This window comes from Carassius auratus, chromosome 20 (genome assembly GCF_003368295.1).
Source record: "Carassius auratus strain Wakin chromosome 20, ASM336829v1, whole genome shotgun sequence".
Classification (NCBI taxonomy): Eukaryota; Metazoa; Chordata; class Actinopteri; order Cypriniformes; family Cyprinidae; genus Carassius; species Carassius auratus.
This window is the reverse complement of record NC_039262.1, coordinates 5,766,553-5,793,606: the sequence shown is the minus strand read 5'-3', so window position 1 is coordinate 5,793,606 and position 27,054 is coordinate 5,766,553. Positions and strand designations below refer to the sequence as shown.

The 27,054-nt window shown below is 36.1% G+C and overlaps 1 protein-coding gene across 1 annotated transcript in view; it reads right to left on the bottom strand.

Moving 5' to 3' along the window:
* Positions 1-148: 148 nt before the first annotated feature.
* Positions 149-27,054, bottom strand: part of LOC113037898 (importin-13-like) — a 29,026-nt gene continuing 2,120 nt past the window's right edge. The window contains exons 2-14 of the mRNA XM_026195222.1: positions 20,396-20,521; positions 19,102-19,712; positions 10,986-11,126; positions 8,658-8,799; positions 7,515-7,681; positions 7,051-7,171; positions 5,512-5,659; positions 5,143-5,324; positions 5,030-5,056; positions 3,563-3,697; positions 566-729; positions 415-493; positions 149-313 (exon numbers count right to left, since the gene is read on the bottom strand). Coding sequence (XP_026051007.1) covers positions 149-313; positions 415-493; positions 566-729; positions 3,563-3,697; positions 5,030-5,056; positions 5,143-5,324; positions 5,512-5,659; positions 7,051-7,171; positions 7,515-7,681; positions 8,658-8,799; positions 10,986-11,126; positions 19,102-19,712; positions 20,396-20,521 — 2,208 coding nt within the window. The remainder of the gene's footprint in view (positions 314-414; positions 494-565; positions 730-3,562; positions 3,698-5,029; positions 5,057-5,142; positions 5,325-5,511; positions 5,660-7,050; positions 7,172-7,514; positions 7,682-8,657; positions 8,800-10,985; positions 11,127-19,101; positions 19,713-20,395; positions 20,522-27,054) is intronic.

Sequence of the window (27,054 nt, the reverse complement as noted above, 5' to 3'; positions counted from 1 at the left end):
TTTAACATTGTTATTTTCCTGTTTTAATAGCTTTGAAAGCTGCATTGAAACAATCGGTGTTGTATAAATAAACTGACTTGCCTTGATAATAAAGATTTTGTATATAGCCTCAACGTGTATTTTTTAAGGACCTACATGGACATTACATTCATTTGTCATCCTGGGCTTCGTATACCTGGCGTGTTAAATCCAGCGCAGATGCCTGCGGTATGGTACTGTACATCTGCCCCAGCATCTCACTCAGCTGAGACACCATGGGGGCAAAATCATGCAGGAGAGTTTTCAAGGACTTCTCAAAGATGGCACACACTGCCTGAGAGAGAGCAGAATTAAATCTGTCCTGCATCCATATTGAAAAGATATAATGAAACCTGAGCAAATGACTCAGAATAAGAAGTCCGAGGTGAATCATACCTCCACAACCTGCGAGTCATTCAGCCATTTACTGAGGACCGTCTGAATCAGTGCAAAGACCTGCTGGAGCACCAACCACCTAGAACACACAAACACACTCGAGTCCACCTCTGACATATTGAAAACGTCTTCTTCAGTGACCGCGGCCAGCGGGAAGGTGCTTACAGGGTTGGGGCCTGTCTGGGGCGGGGCTGATTTGATGGGCGGGGCATTGTCTCCTGACTCCTCCTCCTGTTTGGTGATATCCAGCGTGGTGAAGAGATTGGACAGCAGACCGAGGATGTGAATTATAGCCAGTTTATTAGATGGGTTTGGCTAAAAAAAAAAAGGAGAAACCAGGGTCAGATTGGTATTTGACATGTTTGACCATATTTGACCATTTCAAAGAATACAATTTCTTTTTTAAATCCACTTATAAATTCAGTTAAGATTTCATACACCATAAACTGTCCTTAATGAGCTGCTCATGACCATTTTTTCTCTATCTATCAAACATTAGATTAAATCAACAAAGGCACTGGTGCACAGACAGCCTTATTTTCCAAAGGTTAACCTGGAAGAAGATTATACTACATGCCTACTTTAAAAATTAAGTACATTAAAACCACTTTTTTTTTCAAATAAAGTTCTTATAATGAATTCAATTGATATGACATTAGAGATGCATGCATGGGCTGTCTATTGAAAACGGCTCATTCAATCAGAGCATGTCAGAGCCAGAACCATTTGTTTTATAAAGAACATGTGAAGAACTGTACACCACGTGTTTACTTTGTTCCTGTTTACTTTGAATATTTTTAGCAATTTTACTGACAGCGCCTTGTGAAAATAGCATCAGAGGAGATGCATGAGCTCTGATAGTTCAGACAGCGTCTGTGGCCAGCAGGGGTCACTGTGTGAGCGGCCCATCACTTGCAGCCTCTTTAACTGTGGCTGATGTAATGTCTTTCTGGGAAGGACCAGACGGGAAGGAAAGGTATAAGAAAACGAAAGTCAAAAACAGACATGCAGTACGTAGAAACAGACCACATGTGAAGCCGAACTGAAAATAGGAGTGAAATCAGTTTACATTTTGACATTTTGATAAGATGCAAAAAAAAAAAATGCAATGCAAAAGTACTGTATTTAGAAGCTACATTTTGACGTCTGGGAGTTACATTTGCTTTTGCATGCAAAAGGTGTTTTGTTGCTCATTAAAGTGAAAAGAGTCTACTGTATCATTCTGGTCTTTAGATACAATTTCAATACAAGTTACCCGTTTTTATTTCAGCAGATGAAAATTGAGAGTGTAAATGCTTATAAAAGGTACAGGTGCACATTCTGATCCATAGATATGCAGCGGCGTGCAATACTAATTAAATAATTTTATTTCTCCCATTATGTCTGAAGATGTAAATTTTTTGTATGCACTAAAATGAATGTTTTACTGAATCAATGAAACCAAAATCAAATAAAAATGTATTGTATTGTATGTATCGTATAAACTGAGTTGTACATACATTGCAAATGCACATAAAGCAGTTTTATACTAACTTTTTAAATGAAATATTTTGTTGTTTCAAATATGATTTAAATGGTGTCTTTATTAAAAACTTGTTTTCATGACAGATTTATTCAAACATATTATTAAATAATGAAGACAACATATTAAGTAAAAATGTAAAATGTAATACAGTGCATATATTTATCAAAAAGCTCCTCTAAAGATTCATATTTTCTGGTTTTCCTGAGGTAAATGCCTGATGTTCATTCATGTTTATTTTATGCTATAACTAGGAATTAAACACGAAGAGATGATCGGTTCACTTGCAACTTGAACTGAGACAGATACAGTGATCTGTCACACCATATTTAAAAGCATCAACAGTGTTTTTTGTTGGAATTTTGTAGTAAAATGGACAGAATTTGAAAGCTTAGACGTTTCATACGTATTCATAACTTATTGTGATTGCTCACTGGGATGCACACTATAAATGTTTAGTAGAGTACTGTTCATTAACTGAATACAGCACAGAGTAAAAGGGTTCACAGATTTATCACACGAAGATCAAAAAATAGACAAATTAATACTGTAAATCCAGCACTATGATCCACACAGCTAATATTTTCCTACTGTAGTTCATCAACATTGTTTATATACTGACTAGGGATGCACCAATACCATTTTTTCAGAACTGATAAATATAATTATATATAAATGCATAATATAATTTAATAGACATTTCTTGTAAATGCATAGCACAGTAATGGAGGCAGCAGCATATGATAAATAGAACAGAACAAAAAGGCTATTAATAATCTTTCATTGCGCTAAAGTATTATACAACGAAATGCTCAATACAGAGAATTTACATTTAGCGAGTTGCAGTTTACATTTAGCAGATGCTTTTATCCAAAGCGACTTACAAATGAGGACAAAGGAAGCGATCAGAATCAACAAAACTGAGCTCTTGTAGAAAGTTTCATCGATTTGACTGTTGCAACAAAAACAGAAAATCAGGTTTTTCTGTCCAGAAAACGGCAGTATCGGAGCTGATACAGATACTGAGTATAGGATCGGTGGATCCCTAACACTGACTGATCGGAAAAGCACTAATCAACTTTTTCTTGGCAAAATATTTTCAGTTGAATACATTCCAGTGCGTCACTAATGAAGAATTTTGCTCTTGACAATTTAGCACACACACAACATGGGGAATTTTACGTATGAACATCAAAACAAATAATGTCAGCACTTATGGTATTTAAAAGGATGTTTTGACAGCAAAAGAGTACTTTTTAATGTGATCTATTTTAAAACAGTGTCAGGTCACTAATCTGCTGTTTTATCAGTTTTTCCATTGATCCTGCTTTAGCATTTTTTTTTTACTTGTCTATTTGTGAAACAAAAATAGATCAAATATCTGCCCATATGTGCTTGAAATGTCAGTTACTTAATATGAATCCACGCAGGGCTCTCAGTAACATTAAGCCGACCTCTCCTATGGTTAACTCTTCCAGCGCCTAGAGTAATGCCAATCTGTTCCCCGCTGAGAAATGTTCCCTCCTCTGACACGCTCACGCAGATGCAGGGTCTGTTCACATGCAACCAAGCCAAACCAACACACGGACAAACAAACCTACAGGCCTGAGAGGTTTAATGTCTCACCGTCTCCCCTGCTAGTTTCTCCAGTTGTTGGATGTACGGGGTGATCAGAGAGTGAAGGTTCCTCAAGATCTCCTCCACCGGCAGAGCGGACAACAGAAAGCCCAGAGCCTGCATCAACCACATGCACTGACTCGTCTAGAGAGAGAGAGATTGAAAAGACGAACAGATTTAACAGGGTCATAACTAGACCAGATGCATGTCCAGCTTCAAGTAATGCTCTCAATGAAAGCAAAAAAGCCATGCAAAGTGACAAAAATCCAACGCTATCTCACGACCAATTCGTACGTATTTTACGAGGTGGCTTATTCGTACGAATTTGTACGACCTCAATTTTGTACAATTTGTGTAAACCCCAGTGACGGTTAGGTTTAGGGGCGGGGTTAGGTGTAGGTCATTCGTACAAATTAATACGAATTGTGCAACTCGTAAAATACGTACGATTTGTCAAAAAAACGTATGAATTTGTACGAGTGTGGTCGTACGAATTTGTACGAATAAGCCACCTCGTGAAAAAAGTATGAATTGCTGTGAGATCGGGTTGCAAAAATCACAGCAGAATAAATAATTATGCACAGCTATCTGTAGAATTTTAAAAAATCACATTAAAAGCCCTTTCTATGACTTAACACAAAAAATTAATACTGTATGTTCATACACCAGTAAACGTGTAACAATGTGTTTTACACTTCAGTTTACACCGTACATCTGTAAATTTGGTATATATTGTAATATATTGGATTTAGCAGATAATCCAAAGATAATGTGTTTAAAAAGCAGCAATAAACATTGTGCTGATACTGGTAAAATCTCTATATTAAATAATGTTCTTAGTCTTTCCTTCCTGTAAAAAGGAAACCATTTATTATTGTTTATATATCTTATTATTGACTACCAATATCCAGAAAAAAAAGATTTTATGCATAATGTGGAAATTTTAGCAAATAATAATCACATTAGTCTGTCTTTTCATCATCATTTTCAACATCACATCACTTTTCATCATTTGAGATCTCTCTTGAAATGATAATTCGGACTTTCCTTATAATATTTAAGATATCTAAGACTTGTTATTACCTTAAATTTATGGACTCGATTTCAGACCAATACGATTTCACTACATAAGTGTAAACTTTATATCACAAAGATGAGGTCCAGAGGTGAATTAAAAAAAATACAAATATTTTTATATATAATATATATAAATAATAAAAATAATTGTGCAATGATGTGCACTAATAAATAATGACACCATGGACACGTATTACAAAAGTAAATATGATTGTATTTTTGTTTCATTTAGATTTTAACAAAGGAAAAGTGTGTGTGTGTGTGTGTGTAACACCTAATCAGATGTACTATGCAAAGTGACTTAAATCTAAACGATTTAATGAACTAAATTACCACCAAATATAGCTTTATAAAATTTCCTTTGAGGAAAAAAAAGGTTTATTCCTAACACAAACTCACCTTATGGATCTGTTTAATAAGTACTTCCTGGAAAAAAAAATGGAAAGAGACAAACCTTCATAAATGGAAAAACTGTATACATTTCTGAGTATCATCATTAGAGCATGTAATACCTGTGAAACAGCGACTATATTGTTGGCATATGGGGGCAGGTCGTATTTGCACTCTCTGCAGATCTTCTTTAGTGTGGAGACGCTGGAAACAGACAGGTCTGGATTGCCCAACGCCTGCAAAACCAGCGGCAAAACGCTGCTCAACATCACCGGATGATCCGCCAACCACTCTGCCAACGCTCCTACAGAGAGACGTAATGGGTAAATATCTGGCTGGAACACAAAGCTGGGTATCTGTGTGGGAAAGTAATTTTGTAATTGTCTGGCCTGGACTCAAACGCATGAAAACAGCCCAAACTGCTTGAGATGATAAACCACAATTTAACAACACATAGAAATGAGTGTTTTTAATGATATTTGAGCACACACCGATGGTGAACATGACCGTGTCGGCCAGCTGGACGTTGTTTATGTTGATTCTAGGAATGAGACCGATGAGTCCTGGGATGACATCAGAATAGTTCACATCTATCGTTTCGGCGATGGACTGGAATCCGTACAACAGCGCTTCTGTATGCTGGAATAAAAAAAAACAATTGCACCAAATCCTGTTAAAAGGCACCATGTAGGTCTGCAGGATTTGGTTGAAAAAAATCTAACAGCATTTTTTTCCTGAAAAACATTTGAAAATGCAACATATAATTTATATAGAATTTTTACATTTATATTATTATTCAAATTCAATTCATTTCAAATATGTGACCTTGGACCACAAAACCAACCTTAAGTGTCAATTTTTCGAAACGGAGATGTAAACATCATCTGAAAGCTTAATAAATAAGCTTTCCATTGATGTATGGTTTGTTAGGATTGGACAATACAACTTTTTGAAAATCTGGAATCTGAGGGTGCAAAAAAAAATCTAAATACTGAGAAAATGACCTTTGAAGTTGTCCAAATGAATTCTTAGCAATGCATTTTACTAATCAAAAATGGCAAAATATCTTCATGGAACATGATCTTTACTTAATATCCTACTGATTTTTGGCATAAAAGAAAAATCAATAATTTTTACCCATGCAATGTTTTTTTGGCTATTGCTAAAAATATTCCCCAGTGACTTGAGACTGGTTTGGTGCTCCAGGGTCACATATATTAATTTATATAATTAGTATATAGAATTATAATTTTTGCAGTTTGTTTTCAGTTCTCCACAATTTGGAGATTTTATATAATTATATACAATTTTGTGATTACATCAATGTAACTGTAAAAATGTATATTTCACAGTAATATTACGCAAACAAGTATTTAAGAACATAGTAAAATAAATATATTATTTATCAGTACAACTATTCGGAATAATATTTTAATAATCTATTACAGTATTAATGAATTAACAGATTTAATAATATATTTAATAATATATTTTTAAATAATTATATAAATTAATATATTTTGAATATATAAATATTCATATTAAATATAAATAATCTGAATTAATTAATAATCTATAAATTCTTCATTTTCAGACATTTAACCAGCAAGCCTTTATTTTGCCTAAAGACTGCAGGAAGCAATTAAAGCTCTCTTATGCTGATCTCTGATTAAGTGTTTGAGAAGATTTTTGGTGCATGCGGCTTTTTCAAAATAATACAAAAAGACGACACAAAATCATGGCAGAAGCAGAGATGATTTTGTGTGGAAGAGCCTTTTCTGAGTTGTTCTGAGATGCTGAAAACACCAGATCATGAGCTGCTCTCATGTAGATGAATACAGTGCCACCCCTTCACTATGAAATGATTTAATGAAAACCTTTGAGACTTGATAATAGCACCAAGCCATTATTGTGATTTCGGTTTTAGCAATCATGGAGACTTAGCTTCAAAAGTTTGCCCTTTTGCTTCAAATGTTTAATGACCCAGCAAAACCAATGATAACTGTAGACTAAATCCACTGTTCTCTGACCTGCCATGTTGTTGTTGGCTCTGTATTGGTGAGGAGTCGTCCCAGTTTGTCATACAGGTTACTGAGTAATTCAGCTCCCAGCATCTCGTAGACGTACATCAGTGTGTCAGATATATCCACCCTAAAAGAGCCAAACAGGAAGTAGGATGAACCCTTTGTATTAGTTTTTTATAAAAGATAATGGATCACCACAACACATAATTAATAAATATTTATTAACAGTGTATTATATATTAAATACTTTAATATTAAATACATATATCATTTGACTTTCTATTTAAAATATAATATTTCAATATTTAATTTTGCTCATTAATAACAAGAACAGGAGCTTTGTCTGCTGTGCCACTTCAACAAATCCAGCATGAAATTGCTGAGTGTAGTAGAAAATGTTCCAACAGGCCCATGAGAATGTGAATCACACACACACACACACACACACACACACACACACACACACTGACCTGTAGATCCTGAACTGCTCCTTCTCGTCTGATGACCAGGATGCATACTCCTCATCCGTGGGGAACTGCGCTTTGTGCAGAAGAACGTCTACGAGCTGGAAGTACACAGGCCTGTAGACCTGCAGATAGACGGCCTGCTTCTCTGCCTCAAACGACATGATGTCATCCTGAAACACACGGGGGAACATCAACAAATACACACTACACTACTGCTGAAGTAAGAGAGAATACAGGCACTGGGTCAGTATCACAAAATAAACCCTGTGTTAAGCCCCGTTCGCACCGAGAATGACAACTATAAAGATAACCACAAAGACATAGATCTAAAAATCGTTCCTAATATTAAAGAATAGCACAGTCCACACCACAGCTATAACGATAAAATGCACAGAGAAACGATATTGTTGGAGTCATTTTCATAATTTGTATTTTTTAGATCCGTGCATGAGGTCTTAAAGGGACAGCGACCGAAATAAACCTGCTGCTGTCTGTCATCAGTGTTTATTTATACATTAAAGCAGAGCAAACCAGAGTTATTTTAAAGTTGAATAGATAATCCAGTTCCTTTGGTATTTCTGTACCAGAATATTACTGTCATTCCGACATGAAAAACAAAGCAGAGTTCATTTAAGGTTTGTATCTTATTGTATTTATTTGTGGATAGTGGTAGGTTTTTCTTAAAAAATTTATTGCTAATACTTTATTTCTTAATAGAAAAACAATATATGAAAAAAAAAAATACAAATTATGAAAATGACTACTACTATATAAGTGTCCATAACCCAATAGATTCTTTCTATTCCGTACAGCGGCAAAAAATAAATAAATAAATAAATAAATGAACATACACATTAAATATTCAGCTAATGCAGACTGGAAGCACGCACAAGGACACAAGCAAAGGACATTCCTGAATATTCAACACGTGACACACACTGCAGCAAACACACAGCACAGGTGTATGTATATTCAGATACAGCTCAATGTCTCTAACAGAGACTCTTCATCACTGCTGGAGATAAACACACAAACCTCCACACACAATACAGACCTTTCAGAAGATCAGTCAGCGTGTTTACTGATGCTAAAACTGTCCTACACATAACACAGCGCTTTGTGTGTGTTAAGATGTCAGCTGCTCACCTGTAGTGTGTACCAGAAGGTGAGCGTGAGAGAGCTGGTGGTCTCGTTGACGGGGTAGTGACCAGGGATGCCTGTGCAGAACATGATCATATTCACCAGAGCCAGAAAACTCTGCCAGTGCTCCACCTGCTCCAACAGAGCTCTGATGGAGAAGAGCAGAACAGACCTTCATCACACAGGATCACAATCACCAGCACTACATCATATCTGTCACTAGGGACACACAATATATTGACGACATTTCAATTTAAGCATTTAGTAGATGCATTTATCCAAAGTGAGGAACAAAAGCAAGAAGCCAACAATACTTATAAGGGCAGGTTTAGTTGACAACTAAACTAGGAAGCAAACTAGTCAAGAGGAGAAATGCAAAGAATAAAATGGTTGAGCACAATTGATTTACAACCAAAAAAATTAATTAAAAAAATTAATGCATTTAAAGCCAATATTATATATTTGGGAATCAAAGGACATTGAGTTATTGTTGAGTTCATTACTGTATTATTATTATTTATTATATATTATTGGTGGGCATAGATTAATTTCTTTAATCTAGATTAATCTCACTGTGATCTTGAAATTAATCTAGATTAATCTAGATTAGAATGGCTCATTCGAATTCTGCCGAAGGCATTCAGAATATGTGTGTTACCCAAATAAAATTGACAAACAGTAAGTCTTTGAGAAGGGGTTTATCCAAGCTAGGTGGTGCATTAGAAAAGGGGCTCATCTCCTGTTTCCAAAATGTATCACAAACTGCTTGAAAAAGCTGTAAACTAATTCCACATTGCACAAGGTGCAAGGTACAGAAACCAAATAATTAAATGTAAAATAGCAATGGATAGTCTTCAATGTAAAAATGAAATATACAATCAAACCTACATTTATTCAGATACCTTCAACATTTCTCACATTATTACAGTTTTGCTTTATATATAAAAAAATTATATCTGGTGTCTGAATAATTTTTGGTTTGACTATTAAAACTACAAAGTAGTCAAGAGCAGTAAGTGATTATCTTTCATTTTCTTGGATTAACATTACAGCAGCCAGTAGCTAAATTAGGCGCGGTCACTTTAAGAGACGATGAACACATCCAATATAATACACATACCATTTTTTCCCTCAACTGTTTACTTTCACTTAATAAATGACAGTTTTTTCGAGCATAATTTCTCGGTTCAGTGTCACTTTAATGTTTAAATCGACAAGCAGTAAGGCTTAAAAACATGTGAAAAAGATAAGCTTTCGTGACGATGCGCAGCAGTGGCCCGTCAACTGTCCTGAGCATGTTTTTAGGCTGACCTCATTCAGTCGGTTATATATAATATCAAGGTGAAAGTCATCATAGCTTGCTTAGTATAGACCCAGCTCCCAACCCAACTTTGAGAATAGATTAACAACGATATTATTTCGTTAACGCAGCACGTTAACGCCGATAACGGACCAGCACTAATATATATATATATATATATATATATATATATATATATATATATATATATATATATATATATATAAAACTTTTTTTATTTTTTTTATTTATTCAGTTATAATGAAAAATTTAACTGTCGTCTTAACCTGTATGACAATCTTTGAAAATAAAACTGTTGTTAAAAAAATTATAAATTATAAATTTGGGGTCTGTAAGTTTTTTTGTTTTATTTTTTTAATGAATACTTTTATTCAGGAAAGATGCATTAAATTTGTCAAAATGACGGTACAACCATTTATCAGCATATCAGAATGATTTCTGAAGATCATGTGACACTGAAGACTGGAGGATTGATGCTGAAAATACAGCTTTGATCACAGGAATAAATTACATTTTACAATATATTTAAATAGAAACATTTATTTTAAACTGTACTAATATTTAAAAATATTTTGGCATTTTTTTACTGTATTTTCAGATGAGAAAAGCCCTCCTTTATCTTTTGTTGTTGATGTCAAATCTGGTGCATTTCTGTCAGTGTCACATGACAGGGAATTGGAGAGAAACATCAGGAATTGTCATTTAGTCTGACACCCGCCTCCACTCTTAATTTGAGAGTGTGACAGAGCACTGAAAAATGGAGTGATATTTGAGCAGAAAACTGCATGTAGGTGTAACATGCCTGACCAAAATCAAATCTGAGTCGGCTACTGGGACAGTGCCTTAGATATAACCCTGAGCCGAGTATCATCTGCTCACTCAGCAAGAGAACATCCACAGAGACCAGGAGCTTTCAAAGTGAAGATCTCGCCATAATTACTTCAACAGCATCCCTCAAGACACTCATGCATGCACACATCTCACACAGAGTCCAGTGAAATCAGTGTTTGTACCTTGAATGATTCTCTCCCAGAGAGACAGCGATTCGACAGATGCCATGTGACGTTTCCATGTCTCCATTCTGTACGGCGTCTCGTAACTGATCCTGTAGCTGCAACACCTGCGGCACCAACTTCAGGAGAGTGTTCACATACCTGAAACACACGGACACAACCTTCAGGACTCGACACTAAACAACATTGGCATTAGCAACACATTAAGCTTTAGGAATGTGAAAGATTCATTGTGAAGATTAAATGCGGTGACATTCAAGACTGTTTAAACCCCAAACTTAGCTTTACTTCTGGCGACTGTATCTCGGCTACAAAATTCATAGAAGTTGTGAAGATGATCATGATGAACAAAGGCTTGTTGGTCACAGACTTATTTTCTGAAATTATCCAAAAGCTAATAGAAAAATTGTTGACGAGGGGAACCAGAGTGATTCTAACTTCCAAGATGGCCTACGAAAATCTGTCATAACTGCCGTGCTCTATGTGTGATAAGCATAGTTTGAACGCACTGCAATTTGTTTTGGATAAAAGTGTCGGCCAAATGCATAATGTAGATGTCAAGAAAAATATGGTGGAAAAAGAGGGTGAAAAGTTGCTAGCACAGGTGATATAAGCTGAAAATGAAAGCCATTTCAGAGGTGGATTAAATTTTTTTATAAAAAAAAAATTCCTGTAAAATAAGATGTAACGAATCATTAACAATAGGACCAGGAATTTTTATTAAGAGTGTAAATTTTGGGACAACTTTTTCTTACAAACACAGATTTTTGCTTAGCATGACATTAATTAATGTATTTCAGTGGTGTGGATTACTTGTGGTTTATGTGATGTTTTTATCAGCTGCTTGGAAGTGATGTGATGCTACATTTCTCCAAATCTGTTCTGATGAAGAAACCAACTCATCTATATCTTGTTGGCATTGCGTGTGCGTACATTATCAAAAAGTTTACATTTTAGGTGAACTCTTCCTTTAATCTAATCAGTGCCCTTGATAAAACACACTCTTAAAGGGAAGGTTTACCCGTGCACTGATTTCACGTGATCCAGTGGTTTTCAACTTGCTTGGCTAATTTACTTCACACATTCCCTTAATGACAAAAACACATCAAACAACATTAGCTCTAAACTGCACAATGTATGGTTTCTCTTCTCTTGAAATCATCTCTCTTGCCTTCATTTGTCTACAGCTGTTACCTCATTCCCACATCAACTTCTGTCATGTTCCTCACTCCTGCTGCCACCTCAGCGTTTCTGGAACAATCTGTCCTCAAGCTCTCTCTCTCTCTCTCTGTCGTCTCATCCTCGTTTTGGTGTCAACAGCAGGAAGGACACATGAGTGGAAATGTTAACGAGCAACGGACAAAGAAAAAGTATGAACGGCAGCTCATTACAGGCTTGTCTGAGGCTCAGCACTCGACAGACACATCCGAGTGCTTCATATAACCACAAAGAGCAAAATCTCCACTGTTAAACCCTTAAATACTCCTCCATTAGGCTTTACTCAGATCGGTGGACAAAAAAAATCGCTTGTTTTTAAACACATTTGACTCAAATCAGTTTAATTTAATTTGTAGCAAAAAATAAATAAAACTACTATAAAAGAACGATCTATCTATCTATCTATCTATCTATCTATCTATCTATCTATCTATCTCACATTGATCACACATCCATCCATCCATCCCACATCTATCTATCTATCTATCCTTCATCACAAATCTATCTATCTATCTATCTATCTATCTATCTATCTATCTATCTATCTATCTATCTATCTATCTATCCTTCATCACAAATCTATCTATCTATCTATCTATCTATCTATCTATCTATCTATCTATCTATTCATCCATCCATCCATCACACATCTATCTATCTATCTATCTATCTATCTATCTATCCATCACACATCTATCTATCTATCTATCTATCTATCTATCTATCTATCTATCCTTCATCACAAATCTATCTATCTATCTATTCATCCATCCATCCATCACACATCTATCTATCTATCTATTCATCCATCCATCCATCACACATCTATCTATCTATCTATCTATCTATCTATCTATCTATCTATCCTTCATCACAAATCTATCCATCTATCTATTCATCCATCCATCCATCACACATTTATCTATCTATCTATCTATCTATCTATTTATCTATTCATCCATCCATCCATCACACATCGATCGATCGATCGATCTCTATCTATCTATCTATCTATCTATCTATCTATCTATCTATCTATCTATCTATCTATCTATCACACATCGATCTATCACACATCGATCTAACACACATCGATCGATCTATCTATCTATCGACACACATATCTATCTATCTATCTATCTATCACACATTGATCACATATCTATCTATCTATCTATCTATCTATCGATCTATCTATCCATCCATCCATCCAACTAATAATCAACAAACCTATATCAACGTGATCATAATAATAAATTCATTTGTTTACTATCACAATAAAACAAGATCAAAAGCTCATTCCCTTTCAGAGAGTACAAAATGAGATGATATTTCAGAGATTGTGATGTAATATGATAATGATAAATTATAAAGGAATCTGTATGACATACCAGGGAGATGTTTCACAGTTCGGTAGGTTTCATTTTTTATTTATTATTTTGCAGTGCTGAATCGGAGAGCTGCTGCCAAAAGCACACTTAACCACACAGAAGAACTTTAAGGGTGTCATATCATGGAAAACACGATTTTTCTCACTCTTTTCTTGAAATAAGATACTGATGTACTACAGTATGTAAACACAAGATCTGTTCCAAAACCCAGTGAGTTGGCAGAATCTGAAAGCATCGCAGGCAACAATGTGAAGGCTGTTCCTAACAGCAGGCAGCAACCTTATGTTGCTTTCAGAGATACTAGATTCAGTCCAAAATTATGTAGTATCGCATGCATCCTTTACAGGTGACACAATCACAGGATGCACTGGGATGAAAACATCTAAGATGGACAATACAACATTTACTGTTTCAACATACTAATGTCAAACTCTAAAGGAATCAAAGATGAGTCAAGTCAAATCCTGCTCTACATTATTGTATTAAATATTAATTATCTTCTGCCTGGAGTTTTGACATTTCATGCCATGCAGCTTGATTTCAGCTGCAGATTTCAGTGCTAGACAAATTTCATGTTCAAACGTGTTTAAACATTGACAGGAGGGAAAACAATAAAGAAATAGCAAATTTTTGGCAGAACAAACCCAAACAAATACACTACCATTTAAAAGTTCAGGGTAATTGATACTTCTATTCAAAGATGCATTAAACTGATAAAAATTGTATTTATCAATGCCACAAAAAGAAAATAATATTTATCAATTTAATGAATAATGTTCTTTCTAGTCATCAAAGAGCTTTTTAGAATGAAAGCGTATTAGAAGGGAGTGATGTTGCTAAAAATTCTGCATATCCTTCACAAAAAAAATATAATTTTTTTTTAAATAAACAAAGAAAACTGTTATTTTTATTATGGTAAAATTATAATAATATTTTTAATATAATATTTTATTATAATACTAATTATAATATTTAATAATGTAATTTTTTATTGTATTTTGATCAAAATAATGCTACCCTAGTGAGCATCGGTACAATATATGTAATACAAAATATACGTTATATTTTACTTGTATACAAAATAAGTGCAGCAAAAAAAAATCCAAACTAACATATACAAAACAGGTAGTTGGGGCAACTAGTAAATTAGTCAAGCCCCTTGCCTATACGTATGACAGGGCCTCTATAAAGCTCAGCGTTTCTTTGCCGTGTGACCTTGTCCTTCCTGGTTTAATCGATCTAATGGCTGCTGAGGCTGTGTCTCTGGCGACTGTATTTATTTATGCATTCTGGTATAAGATGCTTTTACTAGAATAGGCTCTAAATAAATAAATAATCACATCAATCACATTCAAGGTCAAGGAGGGCTTTCAACACCATCAGGAAGATTCACACAGATGTCACTGCCAGTCACTGACACAACATACATTCATTATCAAATCAGACATCACTACTGCTCTCGTGCGTGCTTTAAAACGATCCACGGCACGATTTTTATTGAATAACCATTTAAATTTCTTCATATGACTAGTCAGCTAGTCAGTGTTAAAATGAATAATCGCGGATTATATCATGCGTCATAACCACAACATGCAGGCTGAGTTTCTCATCTTTGTTTGTGTCATCTTGTCTCTCAGACTAACTAATTTGAGTTCGTTTCATCCGAGCACCTCAAACGATCTCTTGTGATATTTCGCTGTGCTTCTACAGACACAGACGCTCCCTCTCCGTGTAATTACCCTCAAACACCAGGAGACAGATGAAATGAGTTGCCTGGCAACAGGATGCATTTGGTCCAATGGCATCCTCCCGAGAGGCTTGATTGTAATGTGTTTAAACAGTGAGAGGAGGCGATGAGGGGATGGAGACGGAGGATGGCGAGAGAGGACGAGACACAGGCATGATGGAGAAAAGGACAAAGGTGAAATGAATAACGGAAATCAATGGAGAATCATTGATCTGACCTTTAAGAGCAGGTGACACACCAGCCGAACTGAATTCAAAGCACCTCACGCTGAGATCTGGGTGTTTGAGAGTGAACTCCAGCAGATCACAATATAACAGCAACACACATCCATTCAATCATTACATTGTAAAATGAAGGTGAAATAACTGAATGATGGATTAATAAATTGATACATTAATTATACTGATTAATTATTCAGCGCTGTCAACGGGAGGAATTAATTCACAGTTTAATTATGTCTGTAATTAAAATGAGCTGGAGAATTTCTTAATATTCATAACTTTCTTAAAATTCATAACTCTGTTAATATTCGGTTTAGGATGGCTTATAAAGTTATTCAGCCATGTGTAGATTGCATTTTTTCTAATCAATTGTGATAATTTTATGATCACCAATTTCACATATATATATTTATCATTGGGGAATAGAACAAACTAAAATAGAATAGAATAGAATAAAAATTTCACATGCTTTTCTTTTGTTGTTATTCATGCAGCAAAAAAAATTATTCTAGACTTCATGAGCTCCAGTAAACCAGATATTGATCAATTCACTAAATAAACAAATTAATTAATCAGTCAATCAATCCAGATCCAATTTTAGTTCCTTTGGAAGTCATAACATGCACTATTCCTGAGATTTTTTTTTCCCAACTATCCCTGAGATTTTAAATTAATATTTCAATAATTTAACAACACATCATAATTTTCTGAGGTTGGTTAATGATCACATGTGTTTCAGGTCAACAAATAAAATATTTTACCTTTTTACTAAGTTTATATATATATATATATATATATATATATATATATATATATATATATATATATATATATATATATATATATATATATATATATATATATATATATATATTAAATTAATTAATAGCTTTTCATCAACAAAGAAACCCTAGTTTTAGAAATCCTAATCTAGAAGAAAGGCAAAGAATTCAAGCAAGCAAAAATAATGCTCACTCGGGCAGTTTAGAGAGCTTATTTGGAGTTTTCAGCTATTTAAATGAATTTTTAAAATAACTAAATCATTAAGTTAGGTATAAAACAACAGCCCCCCGCAACTCTTCATTGCCTGTTAAAAATAAATATATTTCTATGAATCACTACTCCACACATAGAGTGAAAAAAATTGCTTCCAATCAGCCTTTCAGCAAAACCTCTCATGAAAAATCGAAATCTCCCTCTAAAGGTCACCCATCCTAAATCAGCTCCCTTGTGTGCTACAAAGTGAACTCAGCCGTAACCGTGTGCGAGACACCTGTAGGAACTATTGAACTACAGCATCAGACTGTCTTCATCAGAGCAGAAGCACTTTAACCTTGCACCAGCAGCTTTCCACAGTGGAGGATGTGTTCACCTCTAAAGGTTGGTCCTCAGCATCCGCTGGCTCTGGCTTTCAGTGAGGGGGGGGTGGGTACCAAACAGAGCGTAAGACATCGCTCCATCGCTCTGTCTCCATGGAAACGCCAGCCATCCTTGAAATAAATCTGCCGCCGCCAGCCCCCCCCCCCTCCTCCTCTGATGTGACTGTGTTTCAATTTGCCTTTGTTTCTGTCTCCCTTCCACCCCTCTCTCTCTCTCTCTCTCTCTCTCTCTCTCTGCATCAGTCACTTTCATCTCACCTGTGTTTGTTCTCCCTCAGACCATTTCTCTCTCTTTCTTTAACATGTCGTTCACAATTCTGCATGTACTGATGTATCTATATGAATGCAAAGCCCCTTTAACACTGCGATTCCCAAAAATACATGGTTAATGTGTCCTGGCAATTGTTCCCGGGTCGCTAGATTTTGCACTTTCACACTGCCAGTGATTACCTAGAATGTAAAGACACGTGACATCAAAATGTGTATCGTCGATCTCACGGGCTGACGATAAGACCGTTTGAAGAATGACCATATCGCCCAACACTAATGGTAGCTGAACAAATTCAGAGTTACAGGATAAGTTTTGAGTTGACAAAACCAAACCTCTCCAATCCGGCTTTGTTGGTACCTTGATGCTGATCATCAACTTTCTTTGTCAACTCAGGCTTTGATCCTGAGTTTGTGGAGCGCATGCACATGAATGTGTGACATCACTGGCGAACAGCCAATCACGAGTCTTGCAACACAAAGCATGTTTGATTTACTTCTCGCGAGAGACCCAGCGAGATTCAAAACTAAAGGTTAAAAATTTTGCTAAAGGTTAAGAGATTGAAGAATATGAAGGAGGACAAATAAAATAAATTTTCTTGCTCTATCAGTGCATTGACAAGTGAAACTTGTTAAGTTAGTTTATATATTTGAAAATATACAGCGATAGAGACTCGAACATGTAAGGTCATTTTTTGTTTTTTAAATAGTGCAATACTACAACTTATTTATATTACATGATCTGTATAGATTCATATTTATTTAAAATAAACAATTTATAACTATTAAAATAAAATAACTTGTGTTTAATAGATAAATTATAATAATAATATGAATCACAATAATTATATAAATCATAAAATGACTCAGTAATTGTGAGTGAGTGAGTGAGTGAAGTTCAGCCAAGTATGGTGACCCATACTCAGAATTTGTGCTCTGCATTTAACCCATCCGAAATGCACACACACAGAGCAGTGAGCACACACACACACTGTGAGCACACACCCGGAGCAGTGGGCAGCCATTTATGCTGCGGCGCCCGGGGAGCAGTTTGGTCAAGGGCACCTAAGTCGTGGTATTGAAGGTGGAGAGAGAACTGTACATGCACTCCCCCCACCCACAATTCCGTCCAGCCCGAGACTAGAACCCACAACCCTTCGATTGGGAGTCCAACCCTCTAACCATTAGGCCACGACTTCCCAATTTTTTTTTTTTAATGGTAAATGGACTGCATTTATATAGCGCTTTCAACAGACCACATGGCCATCCAAAGCGCTTTACAATTTTGCCTCACATTCACCCATCCACTCACTCATTCACACACAGCCATTCAAGGCGCCATCCAGCTCGTCGGGAGCAGCTGGGGTTAGGTGTCTTGCTCAAGGACACCTCGACACTTGGTCAGGTGGAGCCGGGGATTGAACCACCAACCTTCCGGTTTGTAGACAAACTACATGGACCACTGAGCCACTGCCGCCCCATTAATTATTGTATTATATTGTATATTAATTTTAATTATTATTAAAGCCAAACTGTTTTTTTTCTTTTTAGCATTAGTGACCTTTAATTTGGAGCAAGATAAACTGGAGTGACTTTGTGTCAGACATGTGTCACTTCTCTCACATCTGATTGGTTCACCTTCAGTTTGAGATCTCTAACCCAGAACATAACCTGCCCCGGAGCAGGTTAGCCATAGATTGTAAGCTACTATGCCAATGAATGAACGTGGTACCTAAACCCAGGATTGGTGCAAACTAACATGAAACTAACCTTGCTAGCCAGCTAATCTAGCTTCATGGTACAGGCCCCTGGTGTTTTGTACATGTTTAACCCCAACAGGTTTTGTATCATTTCATACAACTCTCTCACTTCATTGCAGTATTTAATGCTGACCTCTGTGAGTCGGGCTGTGAGATGGTGTTGACGATGGCCTCCACAGCCGTATCGAACAGCTCCGGATCCGCCAGCGCTGTGAAACTGGCCTCGACCAATCCTTCGCTCTCGTTCAGAGGAACGTCCAGGAGAACCCAGCTCGACAGACACTTGAGCACACGGGCCTTCACCAGCGGCGGAGAGTCCGGCTGCCGTAACAGCTGCTGCAGAAGCGGGTAAACGGCCGTCCACTCGCGGCCCAGAGCGCCCCGCACCTGTCCCTTACGGTACTGCGGCAGCCGGCTGGTCTGGAACTCCTCGGGGAGAACTGTAAGGAGCTCCAACAGGGCCAAACAGCGGGCACGACCGTCCACCTGACCTCCTTCCTCCTGAAACATGCGCACCATCTCCGAGACGGCACCCGGCCAGGCCTCGGGCATCATGTTGAGGGCGAGGGACGCAAGCGCCACGCACAGGCGGGTCAAGACGATCTTAGAGCCGGAGGCAAAGCGAGCGATCTGAGAAAACAGCTGCGTTTTGAGCGTTTCGTACTGCTCGGCGGGGATGTCGCTCCAGTAGCGGGAGATCTTGGTGTGAAGGGCGCTGGCGCCGAAGTATTGGATCTCTGGAACCTGCGGAGATGAAGGAAGAGACACAGTCTTTGATTGTCTTTCTCTTTAATAGATTCCTTGGAGAAGAAATCAGATGAGACGTACACAGCATATAAATCCCTCTTGCATCATTAGTTGGCACAGAGTTTGTGATCAGTGCTTTTCAACTGCTGCGTCACTACTAAAGGGCTGGGTGATATGGCCAAAAATAATGTGTCATTCATTCACACAGAGACACTCATGCAGATTTATTAGTGGAGGGCACTATGGCTGTTGTCACGTTAATTTCTGCTGCTGTGTGATCAGCTGTAAAATTAATCCGTATGGAGTAAAAATCTCAAACACATTTCTGGTCCTCATATTCTCATTACAGTGATGTAAAAATCTTTTTAATAATCAGGTTGAGTTATAAAAACCTTACTGATGTTTAAATTGAAACACATTTAAGAATCCTGGAGGAGACAGAAAAATATCACTTTTTTGGGTGTGTTTTAGGAGAAAATGCTACACAGAACACAGAACACCCTGTAGGTGAGGCTTAGTTGATGCAACGATCACCACTGCAATGCAACCGCCGACGACATCTGATACGTGTACACAAGACTGAAAGTCATTCTGAACAGGCATTCCCAACCCATTTAACTTGGACAAGGACAAGCAGAGCACTGGTGGAAAAGGAGGGGATGAGAACAGGATGTTCTTACCTTCTCTGGTCTTAGTAAAACCCAACAGAACTGCCAGGCCTGAGGAGACACTTGAGCCTGCATCAGCCATTTCTGAGCCAGGTTCTTGTTCTCAATGTTGGGATCATAATAGAGTTGATGCAGGGCCTGAAAGAGACACAGAGAGCGAGAAACACAGTTTTACCCAGTGAGCATTGCACTCTGGCCATTATGGAGCACATGGATACAAACTAATAATGCTTTATTAACCCTGGGGTTCCTGCGGGGCAGTTTAGCAGACAAGTGTATGAAAGCATGTGCAGTTAAAGTGATGCTCCAGGTATAAAAACTGCTGACGCATGAAACTCATGACATAATTTATGCAGGTGAAGAATTTAATATGGTGGAAGGGCAAATAACACAGCTAATAATGACATACTCATTCAGCAAAAAAAATTAAGCAACGTCTGTCCAGTGTTTACCATAAAAATACATTACCTATCTATCTATCTATCTTATTAAAATGTATTTGATCTGAAATACTGTAAAAACAGTAATATTGTGATTTCTATTTTAATATTTTACATTTAAAATAATTAAGTAACATTTGTATTTAATATTTGAAATAATATTTTAAATAGGGCTGTCAAAATTAACGTTAACCCAAATTAATTTTAACAGCAATGATTTTATTAACACAGCATGCATTTTCTGTTTGACCCATGGCCTAACCCGTAGAGAAATGGAGATGCACAGTGTTATCAACTTTAGTGACTTTTCAGACCCCTTTGCCAAACTTTTTTATTTATTTTTTTTTAAATGCACCTAGCAACAAATCTTTAGGGTTTGTCCAAAGCTTATTTAGTTTCTGAGACTCAAGGTCTCTCTTTCCAGCACACACACCTCTTTCTCTGCGTCTGCTCTGTTGAGCGAGCAGATGAGAGGACCAGCGCTTTCTGGTAAAACACATTTTCTATTGCTTCTCTAATTTTACATGCAAGTATAACCCAAATCACAGCCCAGCCATTGTCTTTATCTCATGTGTAGGCTATCTGATTTCATCAGACGATGGCTCGATTATAAATCAGGATTTTTGTGCAGATTAACATCTTGGAAGGGAAAGCTAGTCATCTTAATAGGTCATGTTTCAGTCACTATTATATATTCTTTCAATTGTCTGACAACAGAAACAGTAAAATATATAAATGAAAACAGTTTTATTTAAAATATATCTGCATCAAAATACAGTTTGTGTGCAAACAAATGTAATGATAAAAAAATATATATTTTTTTGCATGTGAGCTGCCCAGTCGTTCAGAAATGTAAACAGGCTTGTGTAAGTAAACTGCTCAGTGAAAATAAAGAGAAGTAATGGGAATCTGGCATTTCTATGTTCTTTTTTTCATTTGTCTAATAGACATGAACAAGTACTCTGAAAAACATCTATGACCTTTGAAACATGTCTAGTCTTTTGAAGCTCTATGTTAATGGTATTAATAATAAACATATATTGCATAAAGCATCCTTATTTGTCCATGCCCATGATGATTAGAGTACTAAAAACTTGAAAAGTATCACATTTAGAACAGAAAAATGTGCTAATAAGTTGCAATTAATCACGAGTTAACTTGATTAATTGCAATTAAATATTTTAATTTACTGACAGCCCTAATTTTATTTTAAAATAGAATTTGTTCCTGTGATCAAAGCTGGATTTTCAGCATCATTATTACAATGTTCAGTGTTACATGATCCTTCAGAAATCATGTTAATATGCTGATTTGCTGCAAAAGAGAGAGGGTTATGATAGTTAACTAAAATAAAAACAAAATTAAAACCATAAAAAAGTCACTTAAAATAAACATTCACTGAAATTAAAATGTTTTTTTTTTGTTTCTTAAAATAAACAAACTGAAAAATGTATTAAAAATTCTAGAATATACTAAATGACAAACTAAAATAAAAAAAATTATTGTATTAATTTTTACACAAAAAAATGATAAAAAACTAAATTTCAATTAAAATGAAAACTGAAACTAAAGCACTATTCGGACGGGACTAGTTTTCTAAACTACGTTTGAGTTTCGATTCTTACCACCTGACGTCTGTGATTTTCATGTACCAATTCGGACGGGACTAACATCTCTGTGTTTATTACAGAGGTGGGAGGGTCTGATTTGTGCATCTGGGCGTCACAGAGATCACGCGCTCTGTATGCGTGCATTGCATTCATTCAGAATGATTGCCTTAGTATTATTACACAATAAATACTAAATGGCTAGTATAGCAAAACCATGTTAATGTGTGGTTCCTTTAGTTTAACTTGTTTTCCTTTTTTATTTTTTTTTATTAAATGTAATTAAAACATTATGTAACTGAGTAAATAAATGAACGCGAGTAATCTTACCTGATGCTGATATTACAATAGCCGGTATTAACAGTTAACGCGATCTTGCTCTTGATTTTATTATTTGTATTATTTTTTTATTATTATTTATTTGCTGCTAAGCAAATACATCAAACATCCGCGCGGTAAGAGCATCTACGGTAATTCACGTTGGCCAAAACACACAAGGAGACGCGTTGTGAAATAAAATATCACCGGCAATCACAGACATTCGCATTCGGACGGGATTAGTTTTCACAGAGGATCACTGAGTTTGCTGAAAAACGGTAGGTAATTTGCTCTGGAATTATCACAGAAGTTGTGTGAGAAAAACACAGACGTGGCAGATTCGGACGGGATTAAAATCACCAAGTACGTCTGTGAAACGCAGATATCTCTAACGACCCCCTGTAAAACTAGTCCCGTCCGAATAGGGCTTATGACAAACTGTTTCAAAATAAATAAAAACTTTAATAGCATGTCAATTTTTATTACTATTAATTTTGAAAACAGTATTAGTGGAAATTCTGAATTGTTCTATGAATAGAAAGAGCTAAATATCAGCATGTATTTCAAATAGAAATCTTTTGTAACATCATAAATGTTTTTTACTGTGACTTTTGATCAATGTAATGCATCCTTGCTAAATAAATGTATTAATTTCACGAAAAGAAAAATCATACAGATATATTGTCATTACCCAAAATATCTATCTACATCCCAAATGTCTAAATGAGGCAGACAACAACAAAAAACTGTAATCATATAAGATACAAATGAAGGAAGATCAGAGAGGAATTCGATCTGTGTGTCACAGCACATCAGAAACCCCCTGAGAAGCTGCCATCTGTCAGAGTAAACCAGGTGACACGTGTGTGTGTGTGTGTGTGTGTGTGTGTGTGTGTGTGTGTGTGTGTGTGTGTATGTGTTGTGTGTGTGTGTGTGTGTGTGTGTGTCTGTGCGGTCAGAACGCCATAGATGCTTGGAATCCTTATACTTCGGTACAAAGGAAGAACAGACTAAAGTAAATATGGTACAAATGTCTGTTTAAGCACATGGCTACATCTTTTGAAATCAGAGTTTCTATGGCAACCATCCATTCTGCACTAACTCATTCTTAAAGACCAGCGCTGGATGACTTTGCTCCACTGACATGGTTACCGCATCCGATCTTGTCTATGTGTGATGACTCACTCATTCTGTAGGATCCATTTTACCCAGACGTCTATTAACCACTTGTTTAATCTGATTCTATGAGCTACGCTACAGGCATTGTCTGTATCTGGACTATCAGTATAAAGTCTGCTAAGAACCACCCACTGAGACAGGACAAGATGTTCGGGATCAAACACTAAAGCCCCTTTCACACTGCCATTCCGGCAAATACAGGGGTAAAGTGTTCCTGTAATTGTTCCCTGGTCGCTAGATTTGGCACTTTCACACTGCCAGTGATGACCCGGTATATGTGCGTGCTTTCACACACAACCCTTGAAGATCCCGTAACGACACGTGACATCAGCGCGTGACGTGTAATGTACGAGTCGACAACGCTTGGCACGTTATACTTTAACTGAAGCAAGCAAACGATCTTGGCATCAGCGCGGAAAGTGAGGAACTAACTGATTTCTGCTTCATTACAGTTTGCACATATGTTTTCGTCGCGAATGTTGATCTTCCTTCAAAACAGCCGGTAAAAGAGTCGCGCGATAACGCGGGTCATCACTTCGATACGGAATTAGATCTGGCTTTTGTTCACACAGCGCTCGTTCCGGATCGATTACCGCAATGTTACTATGTCCCCGACCCGGGTTCGATTCGGTAATCAATTCCGGGACGTGGTTGCTTTCACACAGAACGCGACCAGGCAATGTTACGGGAATATTGCGGGTCCGACGTGCAGTGTGAAAGGGGCTTAAGCAAGTAAGGACAGGTAAGTCAGAAACTGGATATAAATAATAATAAAAAAAGCAGGTGTGACCAATAGGCATGCACAAAACTACACCTTCACAAACTGACCAGTCATATATATATATATGTTACTTAAAAAAAACATGAATAAAAAAGGAAATAAATGAATAAATTAAGTTACAAAAATCAAACAAACAATAAAAAAATAAACATATATATTTATATTATTTATATTTACATATGTAAATTTAAAAGTTCTTAATAAAAATATATTTTAAATACTAAAGTAATTCAATAAATAAAGTGGTAAAACTTTAACCAGTAATTTGGAAGTTAAAATGCAAAAAAAATAAATAAAAAAATGCAACAGCTGCTTAAAATAAATTAAATAAACAAAAGATAAATATCTAAATAAATATGTAAATATAAAAAAACGTAATAAACATGCATATAAATATAAATGAATAATAAATATCTAAATAAATAAAATAAAAGCTAAATAAAAAAATTATATAAAAGGAAAATAAAAAAATAACAAAAGGAAAGTTTATAAATTGCCAAATAAACCAAAAAAAAAAGAAAGTCTAATATACAATAAAGACATCTAATATATACATTGTTGACGCTATGAAGCTCACAAACATTCAAAATTCAATGACTAGCTGTTCCTCAGAAAAACAGATTTTTCAGCTTAGTATTTTGTGATCGCCTTGTTTCCCGGTGGACAATTCAGAACCTGTTCACCATGACTCCCAAACACTGCGTGAAGCCAGACACTTAAGGATTTTTGGGACTGTGTTCAACAGCCCATCTGGAGTGATCAGGAACAGCTGTTCTGACATTATCAGCCATGTGTGAATTTTACATATCAGAATTTTTGTGTTTTGAGATTCATTCCCATTAGTGTTGTCAAAAGACCCAGTACTTCAGTACCAAGTCGGTACTAAAAAAATTAAAATGTCACGGTACCAGGTTTCTTTAAGTACCGGTGGTACCGAGTACCTGGTCAACCCGGTTCTTGATGCATACAGTGCTATGATTTCCGCGAAGCAGAAAACGCAGACGGAATCTCAAAATCCAGTCATGAAAATTAAACTTACATTTTAATATGGACAGTCATGGAATTTGTCAAAGTCTGCATAAATTAATCAAATCAAATCTCCATATGAACCAGTATCTGTAAATGTTAGGCTGCAAAAGTTGGTTGAAATATAAATCCTGCATGGTCTGCGCGTCTCTCTGTGAATGAATGAATGGTTTGTTTACTACATAGACTGAAGCGCGTTCCTCTTGCAGTCATTTCAGCATCTGCCATCTGTCTCAATGAGGACATAAATACATAAACTACATCACCAGAACTGTTCTGTGTTACTTCACAGACATTTTACTGTTTCATTTGAGTAAAATCAGTGTCAAAATAAAAGTACATTTTTACATAGAGGCATTGTGCTAGAAATATTACTATAATTTAGTAGAATGTATGTGATACTGCTACTACTGTTGAAAAAATTAATAAAAAATTATTTTTTTAAGAAATAAATCACACAATATTTCTTCCATGTTTTAATAGCAAATCCCCTTTGTTTACCAAAAAATAAAATGTGTTTAAATTTAATTAAAAGAATCCTTGTTTACTTGTTTTTCATAATTATATTACTTGTAGAATTTTTTTAACACAATTATAAATAAGTATAAAGAATGGCATTGGTTTTATTTTTAGTAATTTTTTTTTTTTTTTTAGCATATTTTTGTGTTTTGCTTTGGTATCGGTACTGAAGACTGAAATTTTGGTACCGTGAAAACAATAATTCCCATTGAGTCAGAGATAGATAATCAGAAATGATCTGAATCCTGAGCAACAATGAGGAACAGCACCACAGAAAACGGCTCCAAAAAAGTAGAAATTATCAGATTTTTTGACCTTTCAGCACTAATAGATCAGAAACGTGTGTATGAGCCTAAAGAAGCACAGCGTTTGAACAAACAGTGGTTAGAAAAACATATCAAGTCGCCACTAACAACCAAATCTCTGCACACAGCCCAAGAGATATAATTAACAAGGCCGAGCCAATCAAGACACAATAGTGGAACATGACAACACACACACACACACACACACACACACACTCCAGAATCCCTCTGTGAATAATCACACACATTCACATCAAAAACCTCTAAAGTCAAGCATCTCGCTGCATCTAAAAATGAACCTCTCCAGCAAATACAAGTCCTGGTTATCCACAAGTAACAAATCACTCAATCTGAATTGTTTTGTGCATAACTGACATGAGCATTTCTCATCTTTGTCAGCTTGGATATCTAACCAGGAGATTTAAAATGGTTTTATTGTATTCCTCTGCAGACGGATGCGCCTGACCATCACACGGCCCAGAACAATACACAATAA